Genomic DNA, 23,393 nt, shown 5'->3' with positions numbered 1-23,393 from the left:
CTAACAAATAAACACATTTGGAAACACTTGCGACAAGGATATTTTATAATTCTTAACGCTACGCAGAATTTATTAGTGAATTGGCAATTGGAATAGACGGACAGTCGGTTGAATACAATTGAACAACAAAATACCAGAGCAACTGACAGTGATTTCCCTAGTTCCTAACAGTAAAGTATTGCTGAACTCCGCTCGGGAAAGCGAGAGGGGCGAGTCGCGGCGGTAAAATTAGGCAATACCGAAGTGAATTAAGCCAAAGTGCAGCAAACGGTGAAAAAATCCAAGTGCATCGAGTGTAAACTTCAAAGCCCTTTTTATTTTTTTTTTTAAACTACTGCACGATATCGAAAATTATCAGAACTTTAACCTTTATGTACATGCACAACGCTGCAATCAAAGAGCAGTAATTAAAAGTCGTCTAAATCTGCTGGAATAGAATAATATAGAAAAATGTATTGGAAAAGGGTAAGTTACTAAAAACTGATGCTATGATTATGGCTATGATATTTCAGTGGTCGTCTAAATGCCTCGAAGAACAAGGAGTCTCTTACAAAAATTCATCACAAGTACATTTTGAAAAATCTATTGATTTTTCACAATTACTTTTCTATACTCGGCCAGGAGAGTGAGTATTACTCAAACCATTGTTGCTGGTGAGGAAAGTGCAATTTTTGCATTTATTGCCACCCCGCACCATATCGTATCGTCCCCGTCCTTAGTTCGAGAACACAAAACTCATTCATGTTCGCTCCCACCCAGCACCACCACCACCTTTTGTGTGTACAAGCATTTCAATTTTTAGGAGCAGGCGCTTTGAACCACCTCCTCGTCTAGGCAGGAGCAGTTTCACTCCCCATCCTCCAAATGTCTCTGAACTGTCTGTAAAAATTCTATTCAAGTTCTGTGCGAGTTCCCTAATATCCCCCAGTCCGTTCAACAAATCATGTTAAGGGTGGGTGGTTGGCGGATGGATGTTTTCATCATGGTCGCGGCTGGCTGTTGGCGTTAGTGGTGTAATATTTAAGCATACACTTATTTCGGTGTCTATAACAATTTACGATTAAATGTATGTAGAAACACACAAAGCAAAATCAAATCAACACAATTCCTATGCACTAAGTTGTCCTAGAAGCATAGAACATGGATACTATGACAATGTATGCACATCGTCATCTCTCGCGCGCTTCCGCTCTCTCTCTCTCTATCTCTATGTCTCTGTCTCTAGCACAAATAACTCATAATGTTATCATGGCCATGGAAGAGGGATGGAAAATGCTGTACATTTGTACTTTTTATGGCAATGATTTCTACCTCAGTAATGCCACTCTTTCCATGGATATAACATTACCAGGATTGGTCAAAATGCAAGGCGAAATGCGCAAAAAGATTCCGACACTATGTTCCTATATCGGAATAGGCTGTCTTTATTTTTGTGCTCTCAAGGCTATCTAGCTATAGAATTCAAAAATCTTTTTCATATTTTTGTTCCATTTCCTAACATTTCATTTGGGGACTTCTGATGGGCTCCTTAGAATGAATTTCTACTTCGATTTATTCCTGTCCGCCTGACCATGTATTTCTATAAACAGTTCATATGTTTGACCGAAGGACGAAATTTTATCGGTTTAGATTTGGATATAGTTATCATATATAATTTAATCCGATTTCATACGGAATAACATTTAGGGTGGAAATAGATAAAGCGCATATTTGGCTGGCTTCTTCGAAGATGAACAAAGGAGTTTTAGATTGACTTAGTTCGATGTTGACCCTAGGCTCATTTGTTCATTTCTGAAGAAGCCAGCCGATGACTTAAGCCAGCCAGATAAGCGCTTTATGTATTCCCACCTTAAGATATAGCTCCCATACATTGCACTGCTTTTTGCTAAAGCCGCAATATGCATTTATTAATAATTATAGTTGGTATGATTTCCTTTTCGTTGCAAGACATTAGTAATTAACAGTTCGTCTCGGAAGCGGTTCACGATACATCTACAGAAATAAATGAAATGCTCCAAGCCCCAAAAGTGGAATGGAAAAGTACCAAACAATCTCATCACAATTGCAATTTTAACACACACACTCTCTCTCTCTCTCTCTACGTTTGCTTCCATCTCTCTGGGCGCATTTTACTCCTTTTCGTGTGAAATACTCTCACTTCAACCTCTATATACCTAATGACGATGGGACTCTGTTGCATTTCCTTTCCTTTTTGTTATACCTATGTGGCAGCAATGTCCATTGTTGCCAACGATTAACATACATACGATGTAGAAATATTTATGTTTCGGTGGATATTTGTTTTGGTGGCAACCAAAATTCTCCAACGGTGGTGGCAAAACAGCAGATTTTATTTGAATAGTTTTTAGTGAAGTGAATAATTTTAGAAGCAATTATTGAATACCATCGCAAATAATTATGACCGAATTATTTGGCTTCGAAATTCCTAAAACTTAACGTAACCGTCCCATAATCGAGGTATCGGAACTTTCAGAATAAATCTCGAATTAGTCATCTACTCCGTACTGATTGTTTTAGCACGGATAGCAGGGATACAATCTAGCTGTTGAGAATGCAAAATGCGTGTGAAGACACTTTTTCGTGACTTATATCGGATGAAACGGCGACAGTTTATAATTCATAACGTATTAAGCAACAATAAGATTTTATTCTATCTAAAGAATATAAGACACTGTGGCGCAGTGGTAACCATACCAGCTTTGCTCTCTGAACACCTTGGTTCGATACCTTAGCCAGACATCACATTTTAAAAACGAAAAAAATATGTGTGAGTATTTCAGCTAATAAGTATAAGTTCTATGCAAGCGTGCAATGGAAAATGTACCAATGACAATAAAAAATTTAAAAAAATATATTTTTTTTCATTTCCAATTATTATCGAGATGGTGACTTCCTCGATTAACGCTGTATAAGCTATTTATCGCGGGTGTGGTTCATTTCTTCCTGAAGGATGCAACTTCCGCGATGAGAAAGCGATATCAACCGCGATGATTTCTATCGCTTAGATGCGATTTCCAAGTCACTTTCGGGATATTTTTTGCTCGCAGGGTTGCATCTTGTGGTTGCATCCTATCCTGAATAGATACGCACGTACATAAGTTGTGTGAGGACTAAGATTTTTATAAAAATGCGTATGTACGTACACAAATAAATGTACATGTGTATGTAAATGTCTATAACAATTTATTTTTATTAAGCTTTTTATATTCGTTTAAGCCAAACTAAAGATATGCCTTCAAATGTGGCATTATTTGTTGTCATTTGAAAATCTCTTCAAGATATGACTTTTCCCTTTAGTAATCATGTTGTTCCCAACATCCCATACATATGCACTTGTTGCAATATCAAACTGCCTCACAATATGAAACAATACATATCTACACAGGCCACCATGTAACATAACGCTGGCATTTCTTTGCCGAAGCCCCAATAATGATGGCAGGCTAAAGTTAACAGTTTAGCACAGACACACAAAAGAAATCCTTGAAACTTCCTCCATAGGTTATTTTATTTTTCAGCAAAAAGCAGACGACCAGACCCACCACACACTCACTTTTATCCTCAGAAAAAAAACTATGTTACAAACTTGTTTCAATAATTTCGAAATTGACCTTCTTCTCGGACTACACTGTGCGCCATGACCGAAAAGACATAAAATGCTTCATCTCTGGCTGACATGTCGGTTTCATGGCTCGCAGTACTTTTTAGTTGGCAGGTATAAAACGTTACAGGACAAACTCATATATGCGATTGTAGCGAGTTATAGGGAATCTTGCGAAATCAATACCACAAGCACTCTGCGTGGGCGTGAGGAGACAATCATACTGGTATTTGAGACAGATAGATAAATAGATAGATAGGTAGATAGATGGATGAAAGCAAAATTGTATTCTAAAAATAACTCACAACGGTGCGTTCGGCCACATTTTCAAATACCCAATGACCATATATATATACATATGTACAGACTGTTTTGATACATATGGAAAATGTATGAGATACCAAGATATTCGAATTCCGGACTATACAGGACTTCCGGGGAGGTGCCAAACCGTATTACTCATCTCAATCTGAATTTGATAAAAGATATTACGTCATGCAAAATTGTGGCCAATACTTATCGTGGGGCTAGACATATAGACACATAGAAATGCCTTGATCTGCTGTAAATGTCCTGAAACAGTTTTTGTCCAACGAGACATATAACATAATGTAAAAGTATTCTCACCGATTTGGCAAATTGACGGCTTTGCAACCAATAATGAAAAGTTGTTTTTTGCCATAGCAACTATCGTTGGGGGTATCTCCATCCAGTATGATTCATTGCCTGTAAGTATTTACCTAAAAGATGTTATTATAACATTCAATTCCAACGATCAGTGCTCTAATGTTAATGCCTGTTGCACCACCCAGACTTCACATTGTTTGAAAGTGTGGCTTTTTGTCTGGCTTGTGGTCGGTCGTGTTTAACATTGAATTAAAACTGGTTTTGATCCACAGCCGGAGCTGATGGGTGGTGGCGGTGGTTGCTATAATGGCACATAGCAATTCGGTATGACTAAGCACCGAAAGGCGCATCATTCGGAATGAATGAAATTAAATAACGGATGACAGGGGAATTCTTCTGTTGAGCTCCCACTTGTGCTTCGCCCAACCTGTTTATCATTGCTTCGTTTAGTTTTTGTGTCAGTAGAGCGAAATCATACAAAGGGCAGAGAAGTGCAGAGACTTAAAACCCTATACCTAGGTTCGTGCACATGTATGTTCACTTACCTGTGCATATGAATTGATGCTGAAATCGTCAATTCGCAGATAATAATGGGGGTCTATTGAAACATTGTTTCAGCAGGATCAAAATGTGAACAACTGTATTTCTTATGTTTCTTAAATGTTTCTTAAATTGGTGTCTAAGGTTTTTAGCTCTTTCCACTTCCATATGCAAATTGTCGTGAGTCCAGACCTCTAATACATTCGTTTGTTAATCCTCCCATTATTAGCATCTTCATATGAACCCCTCGCCTCTAGGTAGTTTTTCACAATGTTGTTTTTTCTTGTGTGTACGAAAGATGAGAGGGAGAGCCCAAAACACACAACCGGACAGTTGACTTCGTAGTCATGATCATACAGCCGCGTGGGTTTTTTTTCGAAACGACATGTCTGGTACAACAACAAAGCAAGTCAAACAACTACATTTCAAATTCGCTTACAGACCATCCATCCCACGCCTGCCTAATATTTCAAAACACTAATGACCATCTTGGCGTACCATTAGAAGATTTACTCTCAAAAACGGGGAGGCAAAATGTAGACGATGGTTTATAAAAGAAACGCCAGCCACCCCAAAGGGATAGGACACTAAATCAGAGAAACTGCACTCGTAAGATGCCCTTGGTCCAGTGTGGACATTCTTATTTCGTACTTGGGATGAGTCTTCATGGAAATATCGGAATCAGAACAGATCGATAAAAATTAAGAGCAAGTTCGTTGAAATAAGATGTTTGTTAGAGTATTATTTTTATTTTTCCGTATTAGGAAACATTGTAAACTCCTCTTTAAGCCTGGCCTCTCTTTGCCCATTCTCGTTACTCCCTAAATTGGCTATTCTCGCTGTTCCCCTACGAAATCCATGGGCATTGCAAATTTTTGTGCGTCGTGTGTGACAGCAAACAAACTTCAACACTGCTACTTCTGTTTTCGTTGCTGTCGCATTCTCTTTTGTGATGATCTTTCGTTCGTTGAAAGAGTGTGGTGTGTGAGTATTTGTGTAAGGTGGCTGGATGGATATGTGGGGGTTCCCAACTCAGAGAAGAATTGCCCCAGGTTCCCATATCATAGGCCTTTTTACAAACAAAATAATATCCATTGTGGGGGTCATGCACAATTAACATAATTTGATGCAGTAATAGATCGATAGACCTTTGTAGATCAAATTACCTATTAACATGTTGGAAGAACATATCCTTCCACTACACTAATGTTAATAAGACCTTCATATTTGCACTTCTTCTTGCCCTTGAATGCACTCACAACTTTCGACATTTAAATGCATTTTCCGGTCTTTAGTGCCTTGGTCACTGAATCCCCTTTGATCATGCAAGTGATGTTTAATGGCCCTTCTTGCTTTCGGAACGATAATTAGTATATAATCATATATTCTTATCTGCCATGAAATCTTCATATTGCTCGAATTTCTGCAGTGATTGAAGATTATGCTCAAATGTTTTGCAGATTCCACCATCAGACTTCCTTAATACGAAGTCATCTATTCCATCCGTTCCAGCAGACCTTCAATTTGGTTTTCTCTTCTATTTAATTCCTCCCCGATATTGAGAGCTTTTTGGCATTTATTTTCTTGCCATCCACTATCCTATCTATCAAATTGGTTTATTGCACATGGATGCACCACTTTTCGCACACAGTCAAAAAGGCCCTTCGCTTCTCTGTGAATACGATTGATCTCACCTAACGTTGTGTTGGGTAGGTCGATAAGCCGGTCGGCATAATTGCGTGGTGTTCTTTTCTCTGTGTTTTGTTTTTAGCAGGCAGAAAAACTGAAACAGCGCTGCTGACTCCTCAGTCGACGACGCCACCACCACCAAACATAAAGCAACCACCGCACACCAAACCATCGCAGCAGCCTACACTCCACTCGGGTCGGTTCAGTCTGTAGGAATTTTTCAGTTTGAGCGGTTGTGGTCGGAGTACATGTAGCGGGTGTTGCAAGTGAAAACAAGCAACAGCTCTGAATTCTAAAGAAATTAAAAACGGAACTGCATTCGATTTGAATCCAATTTTTTCTGTTGGCCAAAATCAAAGAAAAGAAAAAGTGGTATCAGTGAAAAAAATAAAAACAAATTCCCATCAAATTTATTGCTATGGCTCTATGAAAATTGCACAGCGAAGAAGAAACTTCCCAAATATTGCATTAAAATGAAACAGCTACTCATTTGTGAAACACAGTGACATTTTAAAGTGACGTGAAGAGAACGACAAGAAGCGCTATCTCCCTGAGGCGGAGAGAATTCTATTTGAACGAAAGGTGGGTCCGCTCTAACATATATTGTTGTTGATTTAGTTGCTAAAAATCCGTTACATTGAAGTGGTGTGGTGTGGTATAGGGCTTGTAAATCCCACAACACAATTCCAAAATATCTCTCTTCTGCCCACACAATTCCTTAAGTTTTGTAGGTTAAGAACAGTTTTCAGATGTTCCCGGATTAATACAATGGTCACAATGTAGCTAAAAATGTTATGCCACATCAAACTCCCATTTGTTGGTTTGGTCAATGCCTACGTCTCCTTTTTTTGCATTCATAAGCAAAATATAAATAAAGCTTCGGAAACAGTCAGGCACGAAGAAAACAACATCTTGTAAGAGCATGGCATTGAAGAGGGGAGGGGTGGAACTCGGATCGATCAATCGCACAGCGCTAATGGCTGGTGGGGCTGCGCAGGGTGGGCGTCATCGTTACTACATGACTTTTTCAAAAAGAGTGGGTGAACCTCAATGAGAGTTATTCACGATGATGATGAAAGCCAACAGACAAACAACAACAGCGACAGCTGGCAAAATGGGGGGACTCTGTGAAATTCTCAGAAGTAATGAACAACGGAACACAGAAGAAACAAAATGCCAAGACAAATCTAAATATGAGGGTGTTGGGTTGTGCAGAAAAAAGTAAAGTCATGACAAAATAGTGGCGATCGAGTAAGGGATTGAGTGAGTTTAATTTCCGAAAGGCTTGGTTATTGAGGTTAGGTTCCAAAAACTCTGCGATCTACCAAGCTACTGATTTCCGGTATCCAGGCCGCACAAACCTACCTACGTCGTCTTCGAATGGGTCCGTCCTGACTCCAATTCAAACAGGTACATTTTCATTTCTCTGAATCAGTTGCCCCAATAAATCATCGGCCTGTCTCGTTTAAGGGTTGTTCTGTACTTGACGTTCTCCCCTCCCAGATCAGTGAATTGCGAACAACAAAATGCTTCAATGCAATCTTTGATTGCGACTATTTCCTGTGTTACATGGCGGGCGGCAGTCTTCATGGCAATGATGGCGATGGTTGTGGTGGCGTCGTTGCCGTCGAAACGAAACGCTTGAGAATAATCAATGCCTGTTACCTGCAGTTTACCTGTATATCTCTGCCAGATCTACACCCCGCAGCTGATGGGTAGAAATTTTACCTGCCAAGTGTTCGCTAGATACCTTTTGTTGTTCCACGAAGAGAAGCAGACAAAAGACCCCTTCTTTCCATAACCGAAGAGCGACAGAAAACACCTACATACATTGAATCAAGTGGTGGGTACGGGCGTATGCGGTTCAATGGTTAGATGGCCGGACTGTGTATTTTCTGGAGTGGTGTCTGTCTGCCTACATTCGTATGTATGTCTGGGTATGTGATCTGCTTTTTGTGCGTCGGTTCACCACCCCAAAAATTGATCAAGGATTTAAACATCATTATCGCCACATGAGGAGAACGCAATAGGTTGGAGGGATGGATAAATAAGTATGCCGGCATGGGTAGATAAATGAGCAGCAAATATTCCACTATTGTTGTTGGCGTTATGGTCCCACCAGAAAAGAGTGGGTTCGCATTTGCGTCTGCGCAATATTTAAAACACGTTTTCTTTGCCGTTATGGGGTTTAAGGTTGGGTTGGGTATCTTCATGTGCTGCTTAGTCGACCACCTCCTCTTCCATACACACACAGACACATCCATACACACTTATGCACACCTTCTGCAAATGCTTATAGGCTTACAGTGAGTGGCGGCGACGGAGGTGGTAGTAATGATGAAGATGATGGCCATTGTTCATAACGATCCCTTTTTGTGTGCTTGGGATTTTCAATTTTCTACGTTTTTTGTTGTGTCTGTCTGTCTGTCTGTCTTTTGTGAAATCATTTCGTTGTTTCTTAGCGACCGTTTTTGGGTTGAAGGTGGTGCTGTTGCTGTTGGTGTTGGTGGCATTACTGGTTGTTTGCGTCGCATAACTATAAAGATTGCTGTGGGTTGGGACTTTCTGGGATGTGTTTCTTCTTATTTGACATGCGTATAGGCACCATAGGAAGATCGGTTAATGGGTGGTTGATTTTCTTGGAATTACGGATGCTGGCTGCGTGCATTGAAATGCCTGTTTTTTTTTATTCATAGCTACCTACCTACCTACATACGAATGAACGTATGGATACATATGAATTGGTTATACATTTTTTATGATGATCAACATGGACACACTGTCCATTCCCCGAAATATACAACTCAAACTGCACCATTTTCCAATCTAAAAAAAAGCAAGAGGATAGCTTTTGCTCACGTCAATTCTGCAATAAAGTTAGAATCTTTTACTTTGAGCTTAGTGTTGATCGATTTTGATTTGACCGAGCCACATACGACCACACCATAAACCAGTCAAATGCTTTGGCTGAGGGAACACACACAGAGCTCACTTTCATGACGCTAGCGGCTAAGCAAATAATATGAAACAGTTTATGGTGAATATCAGACTGATGTCGCTTGTCGAGCCCGGTAACCTAGCTCGAATAAGAAATCACAGCCTAAAGTTAATACAAAACAAACTCTCTGTGTGTAGTTGCTCTGACAGCGAGTGTGATCCACTAGGCGGGTAAAGGAGGGGAGGAAATTACACACACTTAATTTGAGCCACGACAAGCCAAAATCAACAAACGGGTGGTTTGTGCGTGGGCTGTGGGTGTATGGCTCTACTCTACGTTTATACGAATCACAAAATAGCATTCAAAAGCAACAGCACAATTCACATGAAGGTGTGGGGGGCACATTCTCTTCACATGACTTTGACGTGCTGAGGAAGCCGAGGTCGGTGCAGCAGCTTAAATCTTGGCATGATTTTTGTTGCATGCATCCTGTTGGTCATTTCGCAGCTCCTTTTGTCGGCATACGTGAACAGTCCTAAAAGCAGCTCACGTAACTGCTTCTTTCATAAAATATGGGCGGCAGGTGGTATTTTAAAGTTTTTTTTGGAAATTCGAAGAGAAAACATAAACACAACATAAAACATCGTCTGGTCACCCAGCCCAAGAAGGGCAATAACAATAAAGCATGACTTTGTTGTTTTGTATAGAGAGCACTAATACATTTTTTGACTGTCTGAAGCGGAGACGATGATGATGTGCGTCGTAGTTGTTGCTGATAATCGTCTTCACCATAATGACGATCTTGGTAGGTAGGGATCATAGCTTTGACTCTGTTATATTCATTGTTTTTGGTAAATTATTTTTTTAATATCGAAAAGTAGTTTTTCTACTTTGGGATGTTGGTTTCGTGTGAAGAGAAACACAAGGAGGGTGGTGTGGGTATCAGACAGGTAACATGATTAAAAATGTGGGCGGATTTTCAAACATTGGTGAACATTTCAAGGTTAGTGATTTAGCTAAAGTTTAAACTAATATTCCGAGGTGAGGGTAGAGGCATGGAAAACGGGGAAGGGAATGTCCGTCATTTGGGGATGCAGCTGTGTGTGTATGTGTTACAAGCAGGTCTGCGTTGCTGGTGGCAGGTGCACCCCTATAATTTGCCTCTTAGTTGTCTTCAATTTCCTCCATTAAAAGCATCATGCAACAGAGTCGCCATAAAGGTTGGTAGGTAGATGGGCTGCCGAACGTGTATTCTAGCAAACACCCCCTTTGCCATTGTCCATGTCTTGCCTCGTCTTCAGCAGACAACAGTTGTTTTCGTGAACATAATGCAGAGGCCAGCAACAAGAATATAAGAAACGGACTTCAAGCAAACCAGAAATCTCATTATCCTTGCTTTGTTCGTCCCATTATCCTCCAATTGCTTGGGAAAGCAACATGTGCTAAAATTCCCAGGCATTTATAGATTTTAATTTAGGGGTGGTTTTACGGACGGCTGTCACTGATCGTTAAAAACCTGTTGCTGCCATTGTCTGATAGTTGTAAAGTGCTTGATCATGGCGGCAACAGCACAAAACACATATATTCTCCTGGGGGTAACAAGTGCATTGTGTCCCGTATACACACTTACATATACTTGTGTATGTCCTGGCAAACACTCTAAAAATGTCAGATCCTTTAGTGGTAGTTTAGGGTAGTTTGTGCTGTTGCGCCTTCTCAAATGACCGTTGCGTGTTTGAATTTTGTTGCACACACACACACACACACGCAAACGTAGACACAAAAGGAGGGCAGCTGCATAAAGGACAGTTGGGTAGATACAGGTTGAAAAGTTTGTCCTACGATGGAGGGCTTCCTTGATTTCTTCTTATCAACGATTGCTTTGGTTAGAGATCAGGGATCAGGATCGTGGACAAGGCACTATAAAGCCAATGGCTTGCACAAATTAATAACTAATTGCAATATGTTTGTGCTCCCCCTTTTCTAACCACATTAGGTTAGGGAGAATAATGTGACCGTTCCACGTAAGTGACATAAAAACGCCAACGCTTGTCAATACTAAACTAAACATCTGCCATACACCCCCAAAGGCGAACCCACGAAATGTGGTAGTGTAAACGTAAAAACGACAACAAAACAAAGAACAACGTGTTTAGACATCGTCGTCAAAGTCCCTCAATGCCCTCCAGCCAGCTGGCAAATTGCGTAGAGACCAACGAATTTTGATAAACACAACAAATGTTATGATGGCCGATGGACCTTCCTCCGCCACTGCTGCTGCGGCGTCTACGATCTTCGTAATGTCTGTCGGCAGTGGTGATGATCTCCAACACCCAACAACCGGTTTTTTCCTTGTGTGTGCGTTTGCATGGAGTAGAGGGTGCTCCAAGCTTCATCTCAACAGACTGGCGAGGTTTTGTTGGTGTTCTGCACTTCGAAAAACAAACATTGCCGATCTTTCTTCATATGTGCTTTGGGTGTTTCGTATGCAGACAACGATGATTAACGAAAATCTGACGCGTCTGTCTGACCCGGCTTGCCTATGTCTGTGGGGCCACATGAAATTATTCCGTAAATTGTTGTGGGGACGAACATCAAATGGTCGACTGTAGACTTTGTCATTAAAATTTACGCGCCCATTTTCAACCCACTCATGCTCCAAACACTATCTGCGAGTGTGGCGTACTGTGTGGATTTGAGTGTGGTTGTTGGTGTTTTTATTTTATTTTTGAGGCGGATGTTTACAACAACCAATGACACAGCTAAAAGCACTAGTATGGTGAGTGCCTGATGATGTCCCGTCAAATCCACGAAAAAACGAGGCTGCGCTCTCGCCCCCTAATTTAGTTTTTTTGTTTTTGCATTGATAGTTGTGGGCGCATTTTCAAAGAACTTTTAAACTCCGTGATCGCAATTATGATTAATCAATTGCGCCGTAGGATTGAATGAAGATGCACTTCTTCGGAGTCATTCATTTTGCAGGTACCTATGACTACTTTGAAAATGCTGCCCCTGTGTGCTGTTTTTAGGTATAACAACGCAATTGTCGTATGCACCCTCCGGGAAGCTTTATCGACGGATGTTTGTTTATACATTCGCAGAAAGAAATTAAATGCAGTTCCGATTTTTCAATATGGCTTTTGTCTCTCTTTGCAGTTACAAGGAATTGGCAGCAGCAACATCTGTAGTCAGAGTTATAAAGGATTTTGCAAAGCATCAGCAGCGTTGACGCTATGGCAACAGTAATACCACCGACCTCAAATGTTGAGGCCGCATATGAAGACATGTTTAAAGAAATCACAAGAAAGTTATATGGAGAAGAGACCGGAAATGGCTTGCATACATTAGGCACCCCGGTAGCACAGGTGGCGACCACAGGACCCACAGCGGCACCAGAAGGCGAACAGAGATCATTTACAAATTTGGTAAGTGTAAAGTGGCGCAGTCGCATGCATTTTTCTCATTTGTTGCTTTTGGTTTTTAGCAAATCGATCGTTCGACTCAGCCAACCATTGAGTATGAACATAATACAAGTAATGTTGTTGGTACAACAACAGCAGGCTCGACAACATCAGCAGCAGCTGCTTCTGCGGCAGCTGTCATTGCGGCCGCCACAAGTCAGCAGAATGCCACAAATGTGGTGATTCAGCAACAACCTGAGGGCTCTGTCGTCGTTACCACAACGACAAGTGCAGGTGGCAATTTCAAATCCGAAGATCACCTGAGTACGGCATTCGGTTTGGCAGCATTGATGCAGCAGAACGGATTCGCAACAACCACCGGTACAATTTTGAGCAGCCAAGCCATAAATAAGGTCATAACCACGGCAGCTGGTAGTCAACAAGCTCAGCAGCAACAACAACAACAACAAATGTCAGGAGGAGATCAGCAGCAACAAGTTTGGAGCGAGGGGGTCCAAGACCAACAACAGCAACAACAATCTCAAGCAACGCCTACCACCCAAATCGTTCAATGGACTACAACTCCTAGTGGCAAACTTCAAAGCTATTCTACCACCACTGCGCAACCACAAACTCAGCAGCAGCAACAACAACAACAATCGCAACAACAGGTCTCAACTCCCAAGTCCAAGTAAGCTAGGTGTCCTCAAACAATGGACCAAAAGAATTTTGTTTTTCGTATGCACAATGCAGGCTCAATTTTGTAATTATTATACTTCTACTCGCCAGAATCTCATCAAATAATTGTTTCATTTTTGAAATTCTAAATTTCCAAGCGCTAACGATAATTGAAATTGAGTTGCATTGTTTCAATGGAAAACACACAATTTTCCGCCAAATCAAAACCACTCTTTTAATAAACCCTCTCCCTTTCTCTCTTCGACAGAAACAAAAACCGCAATGATCAAGGGTCATCACCATCCACCGGCACGGCTGAAGTAATCTATACTAGTCCCACAGCGACAGGTAACAACATAAGTCAACAGCAAACACCTCAAAGCAGTGCAAACACTTCTAGTTCATCGACCACCTCCACAAGTTCTTCGGGTGGCAGCTCTGGCGGCAGCAGTAGTCGCAAAAAGTCTCATCATAACCAAAACAGTCAAAATACAAACAATAGCAATGGCCAATCCCAGGTGCAGAAGCGCTACGCCTGCACACATTGTCCGTACTCAACGGACCGCCGAGATTTGTACACACGCCACGAAAACATCCACAAGGATGAGAAGCCATTCCAATGCTACGCTTGCCTCAAGCAATTTAATCGTGCCGATCATGTCAAGAAACACTTCCTACGAATGCACCGCGAAATGCAATATGACATTAACAAGACGCGACGTCATGTGCCGTCGAGCAATTCGAGCGGTGGCCATCACCATGGCGGCGGCCGAAGCAATGTCACCATCACAGCGGTAAATACTAGCCCCAGTAATTTACATAATGACGGCAATGCCATTGAACAAAAACCTATAATCTTCCAGACACAGGCGAATGTCAATTTGGAACAAGCCTTCTTGGAACAACAGCGCCAGCCCACATCGTCAAGTCTGAGTATAGCAGAGACCATTGAAGCGGTGGCCACAGCTACTGATGTGCCCTTGCCCCAGCTGAAACAGGAGAAAAACGATGATGGGACCTTGGTGGGAGGCCAGACAGCCAGCGTGAAGCCAAAGAGGGAGAAACGTTTCACCTGCTGCTACTGTCCTTGGTCTGGTGCCGATAAGTGGGGCTTGAAAAGGCATTTGAATACACACACAAAACCGTTTGTCTGTCTCCTGTGCGATTACAAGGCAGCCAGATCGGAGCGTTTGGCCACGCATGTTTTGAAGGTGCACAACAAGAGGGCGTGTAACAAATGCTCATTTTTGGGAGACTCTTTGGAGGAATACCAGCAACATTTGAATGAAGTGCAGTAAGTATTGGAAAGAAAACAACACGTCGCCATCTAACTGATCAATAAGCGTAAAGACCCATCTAACATTTATCTACTGTTCTTCTTCTTCTCGTTCCCATCCTTTCTACTCCTTCTTCTTATTAAAAACACGCAAAGCCCAACAGCACCATCGTCGCGTAGCACAAACTCTTCAAACAATACCAATAACACGACTACTAACAACAACTCATCCAATAATCTGAATGTGTTGCGTACTATTGGGAATACTTTAGGAAATAACAACCAACTAAATCAATTTCAGAATAATAACTTTAGGTAAATCAAAAAAAAAAATCTGGCTAGAAACAGGACATTCTTGTACTTTTCTTTGTTTTTGTGCACAAGAAGCGACTTCCCTTAATGCTCTCTTTGAAATTCTCCTCAGTGTCAACAACGTCTCGACGACAGCAAATGGCAATTCGGTTACGATCTATACCACCACAACCGATAACCAGGGTGGTAACATAACGGCAGGAGGACCCCTACAGGAGATAATTGTAAATCCCACATCGATGGTGGGCTGGCGTCTAAGTGCTAATGGATCGCTCATACCACCTCATGATCTGCTAACAGGAGGCCTGCCAAATGCAGCAACTCAAAAAAGGGGTTCTGATCGGTTATTCCAGTATCTTGAAGCGGATGGAAGTGATCCAGAAGACTATGCGCGGTAGACATTCTTTGGTTCCTATAGTTTTCATTTGCTGTTATCTTGTTTTTGTCGTTGTTTTTTTTTTATTTTTGGTCGCTTTATGTTCGGGCTTCTCTTTATCCTTATTTTTTATTGATTTTGTTCTTTTAAGATTTTTAAATTTATTGCAACTCTGCATTCTTTTTGATTTCAGTCTCTTGAAAATGGACGCTATTAGTCGCAACACAGCTTCTGTCGCTCAGGATTTTCATAAGGCGGGAGGCGTGCAAGAGTTGAAACTACCAGCCAATCATCAACTCCTGTTTAATAATAAACTGCCCTCACAGTGGACGACTAAAGAAGCTGCTGCGTTGTTGCAAAGCCTGAGCAATGCCAACAACCTGAGCTATGTCTATCAGCAGCAACAGCGATCCAAGCATGCACATCATCAGAATGGATTTATGCGCCAACGACAACATTCCAATGGCGATGACAGCGAAAATACACCATCAACGGATACATCGACAACGAGCTTGAGCGATGACTTGTCGCCTTTGAAGATGGAACAGTCGAGAGCATCTGTCGAGCAAAGAAAAATTATTTCGTCGGCATTCTTACAGGATTCGCTATCGAATTCTTCGGAACATCATGGTCTAGACAGCAGCAGTAGCAGCAGCAACAACAACATCAGTCATCACTATCATGATGACCAAGAGAATCAAGAGCAGCTTATTAGATCGTCTCCCGCATACAAAACCAATAATTATTATATGAACAACAACAACAATAATAATAATATTAACAACAAGAACAACAACAATAATAATATAAATAAAATAAAGTCGTCCAACAAAAGTAGCAACAGCGCTAACAGCAACACAATGATTAACAACAACATTCAGCAGCAGCATCGTGTCGATCTGCACAACAAAGAAAACAATAGCAACGCAACATTCCTTACCCAAATGGAGTTCCAGAATCTCAATAAAATTGGCACACAATTCCAGAACTATGTCAAAGACATTATAAGCAAATACTATGCGGCGGACACGCCAGTCATGTTCCCTAATATGCCCATTCCAACGGCCACCGCCCAACAGAGTCAACAACGTCTGGTCACCCATATATCTCCAAAACGTAAGCGCCTATTGAGTGAAACGGAGGAGTATATAGAGTACTTAAAAAACAAAGAGGACATCACCTTGACCATAACGCCTAAGCTAGCGGACAGCAATAGTCAACTACAACAACAGTCACCAACGCCACAGTACACTAAACCACCTTTATCGCCCTTGAAGAGGGAACGTGATCTAGCTTCAGATTCTTACAGACGACATTCACCCAAAAAAACCATTATAATCACCTCCACTCCACAAGCATCGAATCAAAAGTCATGCAAGAAATCCATATCGCAACTGGCCACCCTGTTGCCATTGCTGGCCGATGCAGCTTCACAGCAGCAGTATTTAACAGCGCCCTTAGATTTTAGTAAGAAATCGTCGGAGCCAACTATTCCCCATATCAAGCAGGAATCGGATGCTAAGCCAACAGGGCAGGCTTTTTTAAACATCATTAATGATGCGCCAGCCATTAAAGAGGAACCTCAGAATCCAAACGAATCGCAAACTCCACAAATAGCCTACGCCGACGTCCCACCACCAGCGTCAGCCACAACACCCCCGTTGCATTGTTCTTACTTGGACAAACGCTCTTCACGCAAACAGGCACAGCCCAAGAAAATGCGCCTCTCACCTGATTTGGTAGTGGCTGCACTTCGGGATAAGTACCTTAATCGCATGGTCGACCGCATGAACAAGCTCAGCTGTGCAGATTGTGTTAAAATGAAAAGAACATCCATGTTGGTCTTTAATTACCACACGAAGGCCTCACTATGCCTGCATCGTCTCTGGAAGCATGCGGAAAAGCCAATTAAGTGTAAAATGTGTGGCGACAAGTTTAGGAAGAAATTTAGTTTAATTTTGCACACGATGCGGATGCATGAGAAGGCCACGGTTTGTTCTAACAGAAAGGGTTTCGACCATTAAATGGTTTTATGTGTTTCGTAGTCCTTTCACTCTTTTGCAAAGACATTTTCCAGCTTTCCAAAACGTATCATGAAGGTAAAATGTTGATTGTTATGGATGCCGTGGTCTTAGATTTCAGTTTCCCTACACAAACTACCGGATCAAATCTACATCAGTTGATCAGAACACCTTGTCGATGGGCCCAAAAAAGTACAAAAGTTGGGTTTTTTTTTGGAATCGTTTTAAAGAGTAAATCCGATCTTAATATAACTTAAACTATTTGTATGTATAAGACATTAAGTGTCGAATTGGGCCGCAATGAAAAGAATCCAAGATGAAACATGATTTCGTTTATAGCATTGAGCAACAGCGGAAATGCCTAAGCAAATCATCCCCACTAGGGCCCCAAGAAACACATATTACCGCATTTCCACATTTTAGACCACTTGGTAACCAAAAGTTTCTCATATGAGAACTTCTATGCATTTCCTGTATATATTTATTTTCTTTTATTGAAATAATTGATTGTATTCGTATTTTTTTAGTACATTTGCCTAAGTTTGTTTTCGAAATCAATGAAATGTGAATTGAAATTTGAATTTATTTTCAAAATCACAAAAATAAAATTATTTATTGAACTCAGTTATTTTAATATTATCCCCTTAATCATTTAACATTATTAATCACTGCTTCATCGAATTGAAATCATTTGCCTGCCTTAATGTCACAAATAATATTCAATAAATACAATTCATAAAAAATTTGGCCCAGCAATGGGGGGAGGTATAATGAGATATGGAAAGTTTGATAAGTTGGAATCTCTACCTCTCCACGCTTTTGTTTGATTGTTGCAGAATTGATATGTAGTGACTAGTCGATGTATGTCATCATACTTCGCACACCTTTAACGGGGATTTCAAAAGCATTTAAGTTACGTTTTAAGTTGTGATGTACCTGAAATATGATTTCGTCTAAAATAAAAATATTTACTGTATTGAAAAATTCACTAGTTATAAAACCCCCTGTCTAATTTAACTCGCATTGTTTTTCTTAAGCATTAGTTTGTAAGCGTCAGTATTTGATTTGCCATTTTCACGATTTAGTATAAGCTATTATTGCGATCGTTTGTCAGCCTTATGTCGTTTCGTATTTTTGATCATTTAAAGCTTTAATTTTTTTTTTTCGAATAGGTTCTAAGTTGAATTATGATTTATTAAGATACAACAGTTAGCACGTTCGAAACCACCTGCACATGAAATAAGAGTATTTGGGGCTAGCTTTTTTCTGCACCACTTATCCGTCACAAAGTAAATGTGGCATAATCATTTTCTCCTGTCCCAAATTTGGTGGTAGCAACTGTCAAACGCCCTTCGCACACCACACCAAACAATGACATTCATCAATCACAAAGACATTTATGGTATAAACTAAGGAACAAAACGTTTTAATGACTGAATGGAAAATTAAAAATATATATGTAACTTAAAAATGCAAAATTGCGTAATATTTTTTTATTTTTAGTATAAAGAAAATTATATTTATGTATGAAGGTTTGAAGTGTTAAAATATATAAATTAATAACGAAAATACAAAGACCGAACAAATTTTGGTATACAAAATTTCTACAAAAATCTAAACATTATTGACTTTTAGGCAAAATCAGAAAAACAAAACTAAATTAAAAACAAAAACTTATTTGTTCCCTTTGGCATAGAATGAATAAGAAGAAGAAAATAGTTTATAAAAATATCTATATATATTTTTTTTAATTTTAGAAAAATGTCGTCGGTTCTTACGTATGCCAAGAAATACATGCAAAATATTTGTACTTTTAATGTCCTTTTTTTTAATTTTATGTTGAAATACTCATATACAACAAGAAAACCAACAAACGCATATTTCTCATAAAATACGAAAAATCAATAAAAATAGTTAAAAAACAACATGAAACTTCTTTCATTTCGGATTTTAGAAAAGAGAGGGGGCTCATTATGTTAAATACGACTACAATGGGACATAGTCATCTAATAGAATGTAAGTGTGGTAATGAGGACTCTAAGTGGACCCTAAAAGAAATGTTGTCATCCAATGATAAACCCAAGTTATACAATTATATATGCATATCTAGTTTATATGCATTCGTCAGCCGGATTGATCACAAGATATTCTCATATCATAGAGCCTTTTATAATGCTTCTTTGTGGTATCAATTAAAAATCCGTAATAGATGACAGAAGTTGTGTTTAACTCCAAGTGTAATTAGGCGAATGTTCTTTGTATGCTCTGTAAAGTTTTTTCAAATTTCAGTTCCCCATCTAGGAAAAATCTCCCTAAATCGACCCACAAAGTCGATTTTTTACAAATATTTTGACCACCAGAAAAGATTTCGCGTATTGTAAAATGTAAACAGTATATTTGTTGGCTTTGCTAAATTTTATTTTTTTTAAGATCAATATCTATGAAAAACGACCAGGCAATTCCCCATCTTGTTGTATTGCCCTGGTGAAATTCGGTCGTGCAATAATTTGTCACATTTCGTTTTAACAAGGCGTCTATTATCTGACTTAGACTCGATTTAAGACCCAACATTGAGGTAAAGATTCTACAAAAGGTGTATCTTAATTTACATAAACATTCTCTACTATTCTACACCAACACCTTACCTGATCTTACTTTTGTACTTCACACTTTCTTCGATAATTTTCTCAACAAATGTTACTTCGCCGCCTAAGCATGAAAGCTCCTCCTTGAAACCTGTGGGGCAATTATGTGGCGGAGGTCGTTTGCCGGGATTTCGCGTATTACAAGGTGTGGATAATTGCGAATCGTAGAAGGGTGGATTGCACAGGCAAAAATTATATGGACCATCTATAGATATTCCAGGGGCGTTTTCAAACAATTCTTCAAAGATATTGTCATTTTGTTTCTGGGCAGATATGGTAATGATTTTACATAAATTGTTACGCTCAACATTCTTTGCTGCATACTCCAAGTTTGACTTATTCGTTTCGAGAGCTGTCATTGACCAACCGTTTTTCTTGGCGGCCAACAGCGAATAAATGCAAGAGGAGCCACAGCCTGTTCCGGGGGAAAGTGTTACCAAATTTAGACAACTAATAGAAAAGAATGCGTTGGAATTCATTATTCGTACCTATGTCAATGCCCTTAACCGTTTTGCTGTCCCAGCAAGAAATTAAATCCTCCAACCATAGAATATAGTTCAGTCGCAGTGGGAGCGTTGGTATAAGGCTGCCCGGAGCAAACTCTACATCTAAATCGAAGAACTCCAAAAGCAGTGTTCTTGTGAGTGCCTTCAAAGCAACTTCCTTTTTGTAATCAATGCACACCTTGCCGCTCAATTCCTTGAAGGACAAAAACCACATTATGAATGTAAAGCCAGTTTGGTATTCATTGGACAAAACTAACCAAGTTGCATACTTGACGAAATTCAGGATACTTAATAGCCAAGTCGGTGAAGTCCGGAGGTGTTTTGAATATATTCCGTGGATGCATCGTTGTAGGCGCGTCTAAAAAGTTCAAAACTTCTCATAAGCTGTGATTAATTCCCAAAAACAATGTCCTGTAATTGTAGTAGGAAATCCTTGAAAGATGGCCGGGAAACGATTCAGTAGGAATTCCAACAAGTCGTTTTTGGAGCAATATCTGTATTTTCTTGGTAAAATTAGGCAGGCAGTTGAAAATGGACAATCAGGTAAATCCAAAAGCCGGCAAAATATGAGCTAAGGTCTCTGCAGATCGAGAACGTCTAGAATTAACGAAGAAAGAGGCGCAAATTTAATTCCTAGAAGGGCAGAGTTGTTAGGACTAGACCAAATAAGAGGGCCCAATAAAAAATAAACACAGAGCAAAATACCGTGAGCTCTTTGTTTACGAATGAGACGTGAGGAGTGGAGCAATCAACCAGATAATTCATTAAATGGATCACGAAACTAGTGTACTGACTTCAGCGGCACTTATCATGCTGGACGGCAACTATACGAAACCGTCGATTGTGCGATTCATTGGTGCATGCCATATGGTCTGTTCCAGAACCTATAAGAATTCAGTAGTTTTACATTTTTTTCGTAGTAAAAGCTTTTACATCCTTACAGTTCTGGAACAGACCAATAGTTGGTAGATCTCAACAATTGTTTTGTTTTCTGCGGCCAATTGTTTTGTTTCCTGCGGCCAAAGCGAATACCTGTATTATTTTACCTCAAATATTCGATCAGTATTTCAATAGTTTTACGAATCTGTTGTTCCACCTTATTGTGCCGTCGTGTCATCCATGTCAGCGGCGTTTGCTTTCAAAGCAACATTAAGGAAGAAATAAAAAATAAAATGGTACGAATGTGCAACAATTCCATTTTTTCATGATTACCAGCTGCTATAGCATCTTCTACTCCAGTACATTCTTCTACCTTAATAGCAGCAGGGGGTCATTTTTAATTCAAATTATCAACCTTTTTGTTACGGATCAAAAATTGACGTCAAACAACATACATACAGAGTTCATGTGGATACCTCCTTGATCCGGTCATCTGTTTGGCAGTACCTCAACTCAAAAATATTAAATCGATTTAGTCCACTTTCTATAAAAATTCCCTAAGCCTTTACGAGACATTGATTACATTTATTAAAATTTTCAATTTTATTATGAAATTTACTAAATGTATTTAAGAATATGATATACATGTGGTATTGGAATTGGCTGGGGAGAACATAGTGTTTTGATTTCTGATGTTGGGATTGATGAATTGTAAAATACAATTATTTTTTGCAGTTGATGTGGCTACCTGCATTATTTTAAAAAGAAGTGGAATTCATTGACATTATCGGTGATATGGCATCTCTATACAAAATAGGGTTAGAGTTCCGTAGATCGGGCATATTTTTAGTTTGGTTTCTCATATTCTCCGTTTCTTTTCGTTCATAAATCTCGCTATCGTTTGTTTGCCATCTCTAAGGAAACATCGTGCATTGTTTGGAAATATTTCCATTTGGAAATACTCCAATTAATTAATTAATTATTTAGGCAGAATGTCTGAAAACAGCTCAAAGGACACTGTACTCAAAACTGCGATGACTTATATCTGTGGGGGTAAGCATTAATAGCTGAAGGTCTATTTACATGAATTATCCCAGTGCTGTGTGCAGAATATCGTACTTGAGAATATATTTAATTTGGAAACGTGTTGTTTTTTTTTCCTTCTAGAATGTCATCACGAGAATGAAATGCGGCCCCGTGATCCAATCCGTTGTCGTGAATGTGGCTACCGCATTATGTACAAGAAACGCACCAAGAGATGTGAGTTGACCAATTGCATTTTTGTGGGCAACGCGCTAAATACTGTTTTTTTCTTTCAGTGGTTGTGTTCGATGCTCGCTAATGTTTGCGTTTCTCCCAATATTAGCATATATTTTTAGAATTTAGTACTTTAAACATAAAATTAATAAAAATTTATGAATTCCTTTATATGTATGTAACTTAAAAGTATTATTGAACATTGATTATCCACGGAATGTCTGATAACTACCTCGACGCAAGTCCTAATCGAAAAATACATACTCTGTAATTTTTTCCGTTGATTGATGGTCACCACTAAGGTAAGGTAAGAGAAAAATTAAATGAAAATGGTTCCAAATTCACAAAAGTAACCGGACCAAGTCCAAAGAGTTAGTAAAGTGAACAATTTCTTACAAGTGTAACAAACGGGCAGATGACACCATGCAACAATTTCAGGTTGAGTGTGGGAAATTCCAAGTAAGGGTGACGGTAATAGGTCAATACGACAACACCGAATTGTTTTGAATTTTGTTATGGCTTATGGCAAAAAATGCATGTGCATGTCCTATATATTGGAATTCCCTGTATTCGGTATTTTTATTTATTTAACAGCATTTTTCAAAGGAATTTTTGGAAAATTTGCA

At 39.7% G+C, this 23,393-nt stretch overlaps 3 protein-coding genes across 6 annotated transcripts; 2 read left to right on the top strand and 1 right to left on the bottom strand.

The window, feature by feature from the left end:
* Positions 1–64: 64 nt before the first annotated feature.
* LOC101888708 (protein charlatan) lies at positions 65–19,405 on the top strand. 4 transcript variants are annotated; one of them, XM_005184057.4, is made up of 8 exons: positions 6,658–7,060; positions 12,573–12,841; positions 12,901–13,508; positions 13,764–14,289; positions 14,359–14,789; positions 14,928–15,086; positions 15,196–15,477; positions 15,653–19,405. In XM_005184057.4, exons 2-8 carry the CDS (start codon positions 12,650–12,652, stop codon positions 17,481–17,483), a joined length of 4,029 nt encoding a protein of 1,342 aa, XP_005184114.2. In that variant the 5' UTR covers positions 6,658–7,060; positions 12,573–12,649; the 3' UTR covers positions 17,484–19,405. The 4 variants fall into 4 exon arrangements, with proteins under 4 accessions (XP_011292754.2, XP_011292753.2, XP_005184114.2 ...); XM_011294452.3 differs by lacking the exon at positions 6,658–7,060 and adding an exon at positions 65–465 and having other exon boundaries at positions 13,764–14,789; XM_011294451.3 differs by having other exon boundaries at positions 6,657–7,060; positions 13,764–14,789.
* A 450-nt stretch (positions 19,406–19,855) lies between these two features.
* On the bottom strand, positions 19,856–21,382 carry LOC101892334 (U6 small nuclear RNA (adenine-(43)-N(6))-methyltransferase). The gene is made up of 4 exons (XM_005184081.4): positions 20,889–21,382; positions 20,614–20,824; positions 20,126–20,540; positions 19,856–20,064 (listed from the first exon to the last, which is right to left on the bottom strand). Exons 1-4 carry the CDS (start codon positions 20,973–20,975, stop codon positions 19,890–19,892), a joined length of 888 nt encoding a protein of 295 aa, XP_005184138.1. The 5' UTR covers positions 20,976–21,382; the 3' UTR covers positions 19,856–19,889.
* A 997-nt stretch (positions 21,383–22,379) lies between these two features.
* LOC101889125 (DNA-directed RNA polymerases I, II, and III subunit RPABC4) lies at positions 22,380–22,938 on the top strand. The gene is made up of 3 exons (XM_005184060.4): positions 22,380–22,563; positions 22,678–22,770; positions 22,830–22,938. The coding sequence occupies exons 1-3, from the start codon at positions 22,503–22,505 to the stop codon at positions 22,850–22,852; spliced, it is 177 nt and encodes a 58-aa protein (XP_005184117.1). The 5' UTR covers positions 22,380–22,502; the 3' UTR covers positions 22,853–22,938.
* Positions 22,939–23,393: the final 455 nt, after the last annotated feature.

The sequence above is a fragment of the Musca domestica genome, unplaced genomic scaffold (assembly GCF_030504385.1).
Source record: "Musca domestica strain aabys unplaced genomic scaffold, Musca_domestica.polishedcontigs.V.1.1 141, whole genome shotgun sequence".
NCBI classification, from domain to species: Eukaryota; Metazoa; Arthropoda; class Insecta; order Diptera; family Muscidae; genus Musca; species Musca domestica.
This window is presented reverse-complemented; position numbering and strand designations above follow the sequence as displayed.